Genomic DNA, 7,163 nt, shown 5'->3' with positions numbered 1-7,163 from the left:
ACTAGCTTCCTGAATCCATACCTTGGTTTTCAGATGGGATAGGACTCAGGATGGGTAGCTCATCTCACTGCTTGTGCAGCTATGGCTAAAATGCTATTTACAACATGTTAGCTTTGTAAAAGTTACAGCGGGTATGTCTACCTGAGCTGGAAATTACTCCTCCAGCTCCAGTGTAGACATACCCCTAGGTATGCAAAATTAGAGGTGTTCTTAACTCAGGTAGGCTAAACCACGATCACCAACTTGGTTTAAAATAGCAATGAAGACACAGCAACTTGGCATTTAACTCAGGTTAGGAGCTTGAGTTATAGCCTATAAGTGAGCCCGGGGTAGGATTTGATTTGCTAACTTAAGTTAAAAGCTGAGTTGCCATATCTGCACTGCTACTTTAAACCAAGCTCACTAATAATGGTTAGCTAACCTGAGTTAAGAACACATTTTTTTGCAGAGTAACTGTACCTTATGTCTGTTACTTTATTTCTTGGAGTAATCTATAAAACACAAAAAGTTACTCACGAGCATGTGTTTGTGTTTGTAACAATCCCATTATGTGACAACGTTCAAAGATTCTAAGTTTGTTCGTGTTCAGAACTGGAATAAAAACTAAATCTTTCCAACGTTTTCACAAAAGGAAGGAACAATGTGTTGCACACATACAAAATGGGAAATGACTGCCTAGGAAGGAGTACTGCGGAAAGGAATCTGGGAATCTGGAGTTATAGTGGATCACAAGCTAAATATGAGTCAACTGTGTAACTCTGTTGCAAAAAAATCAAACATCATTCTGGGATGTAGTAGCAGGAGTGTTGTAAACAAGACACGAGAAGTAATTCTTCTGCTCTACTCTGTGCTGATTAGACCTCAACTGGCTTATTGCAGTCAGTTCTGGGGGATGTCACATTTCAGGAAAGATGTGGACAAATTGGAGAAAGTCCAGAGAAGAGCAACAAAAATCATTAAAGGTCTAGAAAACATGACCTATGAGGGAAGATTGAAAAAAAATGGGTTTGTTTAGTCTGGGGAAGAGAAGACAGAGGGGGGACATGATAACAGTTTTCAAGTACATAAAACATTGTTACAAGGAGGAGGGAGATAAATTGTTCTCACTAACCTGTGAGGATAGGACAAGAAGCAATGGGCTTAAATTGCATCAAGGGCGGTTTAGCTTGGACATTAAGGAAAATCTTCCTGTCAGGGTAGTTAAGCACTGGAATAAATTTCCTATGGAGATTGTGGAATCTCTGTCATTGGAGATTTTTAAGAGCAGGTTAGAGAAGCACCCATCAGGGATGGTCTAGATAATACTTAGTCCTGCCATGAGTGCAGGGGACTGGACTTGATGACCTCTCGGGGTCCCTTCCAGTTCTACAATTCTATGAAAATGGAATTGTGTTGAAATGGCTGGTTTCAGATTGAAAAGGTCAGAGTTTGAATTCTGGTCTCTCTCTCTCTCTCTCTGGTACAAAAAGTGACCAGAGAGCCCTGTTCCTCAAAATCCTTTGTGATGAAAACTCTGTCAACTGTCCTTGCAAACTGGTTTTGAGAAAACACCAGATTTTGATGACATTTCATTTACTAAAAAATGCCCCGACCAGTTTGTCAGATTATGCCCCATAAACATAAAGTTACTCACAAGCATAAATGGTGTCAGAACAGGACTCAAAAGCTGGGCCATAGCATGGGCATGGCATTATTAATTATTGTTATTATTATTTATCTGGTATGAGTGAGAAGCAGTAATTTTCTCATTGAAATCATTGGCAGAGATCTGCTAAAAACAGATTCTCTGTCTGAAACAACTTAAGCTATCCATTCTGAAAACATTTACCTATGTAGTTTAATTCATATTAGCAGCCTTTGGAAATCAGGGCCAGATTTTTAAAGGTATTTAGGCACCTAAAGGTGCAGATAGGCACCCAGATATCTCAGATAACCAGTGTAAGTACAATTACTTCAGTGTTTGCAGGAATAAGGATATGAATAAGAACCTGATTAGTGTATGGTATCTATACAGGAGAGTTAAAGTTGTTTGGGTGCTCTAATTGAATTTCCATGCCTTAACATATGTTTTTAAGTGTAATCTCAATTTCCTAGGTTTGCAATTCTTTTTTTGCGGGGGAGGGTGGATAATTATAATATACCTGTGGTGTTTTTTATGCTTAAGTTGTTGATATATATTCTTAGTGGTAACTACATATTAAGTTATTATTATTTCAAATATTTGTTTTTGAAATAGTGAGAAAATTTGCACTATCATTCATATTTTTACCTTTTCACCACCTTTTATTCCACTGGAAAAAGGAGGGTAATTTAAGCACCTATGAAAAGTAACAAAAAAACCACAACCTTTTCTCTATTCACTTACTTTTTCCCATTAGAAAAAAAAATTGGGGAAAAAATAGAATAATGAAAGAAAAGGTGAGGGCAAATACTTTACTTTTGTTTGCTTTTCTCTACAGGAAAGTTGTGAATCAAGTTTTAAAATGGAAGGAAAAATATTTTCCCTATCACTTTCTCTATTTTTAAGTTCCCTCAGATTCCTAACTGGAAAAAAAGGTGAAAAAATACATTGGAAAAGGGGTGAAAAAATTGGAAATTTGAAATGAACATTTTCCCATAGAAAAACAGGGTAGGTGAAGAATTTTGAATGAAGTGAAAATGGCTAATTTTATTTCTTATTTATTTGGAGAGAATATAAATAAATAAATAAGTGAACCCCCAATGGAATACACACTTTTTTTTACCAGCATTTTTTAATACATCTCCTTGGATATTTGGAAGATTCTCTCTCTCTTTCTCTCTCTATTTGGCGTTCCAAATACCATGTCACCATGTGTATTATTCTGGAAAGAATTACCCCTCTGATTTCACATTACTGAATGTCTTCACATACATACTTTTACCACGAGAGGTTAAAATTTATTATTATTATTAATTATTATTAAATATTGTTATTGTTATTGCTATTGGTGTTGATTTCATTTTAATATAATATTAATAACTATAATATATTCAGAGCATAAATTGTCCCAGAACCTTTACAAGTGGGGGGAAGGGATAGCTCAGTGATTTGCACATTGGCCTGCTAAACCCAGGGTTGTGAGTTCAATTCTTGAGGGGACCACTTGAGGATCTGGGGCAAAATCAGTACTTGGTCCTGCTAGTGAAGGCAGGGGGCTGGACTCAATGACCTTTCAAGGTCCCTTCCAGTTCTAGGACATGGGATATCTCCATTAATTAAAAAATTATTTAATATAATTAGTAAGACAAAAGGAACAGAGGGTCATCTCCTCAGTTGGTGTAAATTGGAATCAATAAGCCAAGTCCTCACCTAGTGCAAAACCAGCCATCTCTCCACTGGAATCAATGGGTCAGATCCCCAGCTGTTGTAAGTCAGCCATAGCTCTATTGGAATCAATGGGGCCAGATCTGCTGATGATGTAAATCTGCTGTAGCTCCTTTTGAGTCAATGAGAGAGATGCCCAGTTGCTGTACATCAGCCAGCAGGCAGTCTGGCCTCATTCAATTGCTTTCACACTAGTTGAGTATCTGGGCCAATTAAAAGAATGCACAGTTCCTTACCTAGTTAGTAGTAAAGGGCAGTCAGGAAGAACCTGAATCAAAACCAAGGATTCAAATTTTGGAATGTTTAAAATCTGAACCAGAATTTAGATCAGTATTTTTTAACCTTTTGTCCTATTGGGGTGGTTTCCCCCTTTTTTTTTGCAGGATGGAGTATGGGAAAGGAATGGCAGGAGGAAACCACACAGTACAGACCAAATTCATTCTCCTGGGATTTTCCACCCTTCCCAGACTGCAAGACTTGCTATTCTCCGTGTTTTTATTGAGCTACTTGATCACCGTGACTGGAAATCTCCTCATCATTCTCCTCACGTTGGCTGACCCTGCCCTTCACACCCCCATGTACTTCTTTCTCAGGAACCTCTCCTTCCTGGAGATCTGCTATACATCAGTTACCATCCCTAAAATGTTGGCCAACCTCCTCTCGGAAGATAAGACCATCTCTTTCATTGACTGTGCGGTGCAAACCTATTTCTCTTTTTTCCTTGGTGGGTCAGAGTGTTTTCTCCTGGTGTCTATGGCCTACGATCGGTATGTTGCAATATGCAAGCCTCTGCATTACTCCGTGGTTATGAACAGGAAGGTGTCCACTGGACTGGCTGCTGGATGCTGGCTCACTGGTCTCCTCTTGTCCTTCAGTCACACCAGCGTGGTATTCACCCTACCCTTCTGCAGATCCCATGAGATTAATCATTTCTTCTGTGACATCCCTCCACTGCTGAAGCTGGCCTGTGGAGACACCTCCCGCAATGAAATTGCTGTCTTCATGGTGGCTCTGTTCTTTGTCTCCTTCCCGTTTGTGCTAATCCTCATGTCCTACATCAGCATAATCTCCACCATCTTGAAGATGCCCTCGGGGGCGGGCAGGAGGAAGTCCTTCTCCACCTGCTCCTCACACCTCATGGTGGTGATGCTATTCTATGGCTCTGGTGCCATTATGTATCTGAAGCCTAATTCCTCCTACTCACCAGACACAGACAAGTTTCTCTCTCTGTCCTACACAGTCCTCACACCCATGCTAAACCCCATTATCTACAGTCTGAGGAACAAGGAGGTGAAGGGCGCCTTCTGGAGAATCATGGGGAGAAAAAGGTTTTGTTGAATCATAGAAATGTAAGCCTGGAAGCGACATTGACAGGACATCCAGTCCAGTCTCCTGCACTGGGGCAGGATTAAGTATTCTCTAGACTATCTCTGACACATGTTTGTCTAACCTGTTCTCAACCCCCTTACCTCACCATGACAGAGAGTCCACAACCTCCCCAGATAATTTGTTCCAGTGCCTAACTACTCTTACAGTTAGGATGTTTTTTCCTAATGTCCAACCTAAATTTCCCTTGCTACAATTTATGCCATTACTTCTTGTTTTGTCCTCAGTGATTAAGGAGAACAATTTATCACCCTCCTCTTTATAACAACCTTTTACATACTTGAAGACTGTTATCATGTCCCCACTCCATCTTCTCTCCTCCAGACTAATCACAGTTTTTTCAATCTTTCCTTTCAGGCTGTGTTTTCTAGACTTTTAATCACTTTTGTTGCTTTCCTCTGGACTTTCTCCAATTTGTCCACATCTTTCTTGACATGCGGTGCCCAGAATTGGACACAATACTCCAGCTAAGGCCTTATCAGTGCTGAGTAGAATGGAATAATTAATTCTTGGGTCTTGCTTACAATGCTCTTGCTAATACATCCGAGAATGATGTTCACTTTTTTTGCAACAGTATTACATACATTGATTTATTATAAATATGTCTGGCTCAATTCTTTCTCTTCAGCAATGAAACTCATTAAGGTTCAGCTTCTGATCGTATGTATATGAGTTTCATTATGGAGTAATACAGTACCACCAAAGTTAATGTAATTACTAGAGCAGGGTAGGAAATACTTTTCCCATCCCACAAAATTATTTGAGATAAAAAAAAAAAATTATCCTGAAACAGGATGAAAAGTTGAAACCTCAAAAATTTTGTGAACTTCTACTAATGGTACTAAATAATAATAAAAATAAAATTGATTGTGTTAGTTGAAACATTTCATTTTGATAATTTCAAAAAATATTTTAATTTTGACATTTTTTATGTTTTTAACTGTTATTTTTGTATAAATTAACTAAAGTTTCTAAATAAAAAGAAGAAGAAGTATTTTTGAAGCAGAAAATGAGGGTTTCATTTAAAAAATGTCAAAATGGGACATTCTGACATTTTAAAAACTTTTCTTTCAAGTTTGTTTGAATCAGGAGTTCCCTCAAAACTACCCCTTCCCTGAAAACACTTTTGGTTTTAACAAATAGGCATCTTCTGACAGAAAGTTTTGTTGTCAGATTCCTGTCCATCTCTAGGAGATACACTGGGGTAAATCTGGAGGGACAGTAGTAACAAGAATACACTCAAAAGTCTTCCCACAGGCTTTAGCTCTTTGGTGCAGATTGAAGTTCAACAGCTAAAGGCTGTGGGGATACTTCAGGTGCATTCTTGTAACAAAAAAATAGGTTGAGTCTTCTGAGTAATTAAGGGAGGGAATGTTTAAGTATTGGTGTTGCATTGGTTAGTAATTTAATTGATTATTAGAGCTGGGCAATTTTTTGGGGACAAATAGTTTATTTGCCAAAACATGAAGCTTCAGTCAACCTGAAACTAGTCGTGAATTTGACAAAATACTTGAATAGTCATTGGGTGAGGGGGATACTATTGCCTGGTGGTTAAGCTTGGGAGCTGGGAAAGTCAAGTCAAGTTCATGTCCCTGTTTCAAGGCTCTTTATTTATTCATACATTTTGTAACAGCATCAACATGAGAGATTGAAAGGTCCTGTTTTATGGATATTGACCATAAAGGCCCAAAGAGCTAACCGTGTTTATAAATTCTTTCACTGTCCAACACTAAACAGTAATAGGCAGATTCAGGGTTATTTTTAAATAGAAGCCTTGGTTTTACTTCATTACTTGGCAAACCCCCAAAAGCATTCATTCACATTGAAAGTTTATTGATTATATATGAGAAAGAACAAGAAATTATAACTAGCCTTTATATTGAAACTGTGGTTGAGTGATTATGCAAAACAAACTTGGTCAAACCTGATCAAAGTCTCTCTCCTTCTGAAGTCAAAATATCAGAGTTCCTTATTTTCAGAACAACCTTTCCTTGATAAAAAGGAAAATGTTAATTTTACTCTCAGTCCTGATGGGAAGGGCATTCCCTTATCCTATTCTTAACAAACAGACAGACACAAGGTGGAGGAGAGATGGGATAGAAAAGATGGGGAAAATATGGCTTTTGTTGATGTTTTTGGAACCCTGGACCTCTGGTTAGTTAATAGTGGGTGCTTTGACTGGCAAGCTGACCACGACACTTGATGCTTGGACCCAGGTTAGTTACGATCTAGTTCGGGCCATCATCTGGTTGGATCCTTTCTCTTTAGACCAGGCAGGTTTGGATAGATGCAATATGATTGACTTCAGGATTCAATTACAAGCCAAGGGAATGAGACAGGATAGGAGGAAAGAAGCAGTGGGCAGAAAAGAACTCAAGGGAAGGGAACACAATACAGGATCTTATATGCCTTTGTGGTGCTGGTAATTAGA

General features: G+C 38.5%; 1 protein-coding gene across 1 annotated transcript; it reads left to right on the top strand.

The window, feature by feature from the left end:
* Nucleotides 1-3,730: 3,730 nt before the first annotated feature.
* Nucleotides 3,731-4,684, top strand: LOC135888418 (olfactory receptor 10A2-like). The gene has a single exon (XM_065416225.1). The coding sequence runs from the start codon at nucleotides 3,731-3,733 to the stop codon at nucleotides 4,682-4,684; it is 954 nt and encodes a 317-aa protein (XP_065272297.1).
* The last annotated feature ends 2,479 nt before the right edge of the window (nucleotides 4,685-7,163 follow it).

This window comes from Emys orbicularis, chromosome 13 (assembly GCF_028017835.1).
Source record: "Emys orbicularis isolate rEmyOrb1 chromosome 13, rEmyOrb1.hap1, whole genome shotgun sequence".
Classification (NCBI taxonomy): Eukaryota; Metazoa; Chordata; order Testudines; family Emydidae; genus Emys; species Emys orbicularis.
Note: the sequence above shows the minus strand (reverse complement) of the source record. Positions and strands in the feature narration are given on the sequence as shown.

What these genes read in the sequence shown, in the direction of transcription:
- LOC135888418 (XM_065416225.1), top strand. Translation starts at nt 3,731, where the DNA reads ATGGAGTATGGGAAAGGAATGGCAGGAGGAAACCACACAGTACAGACC.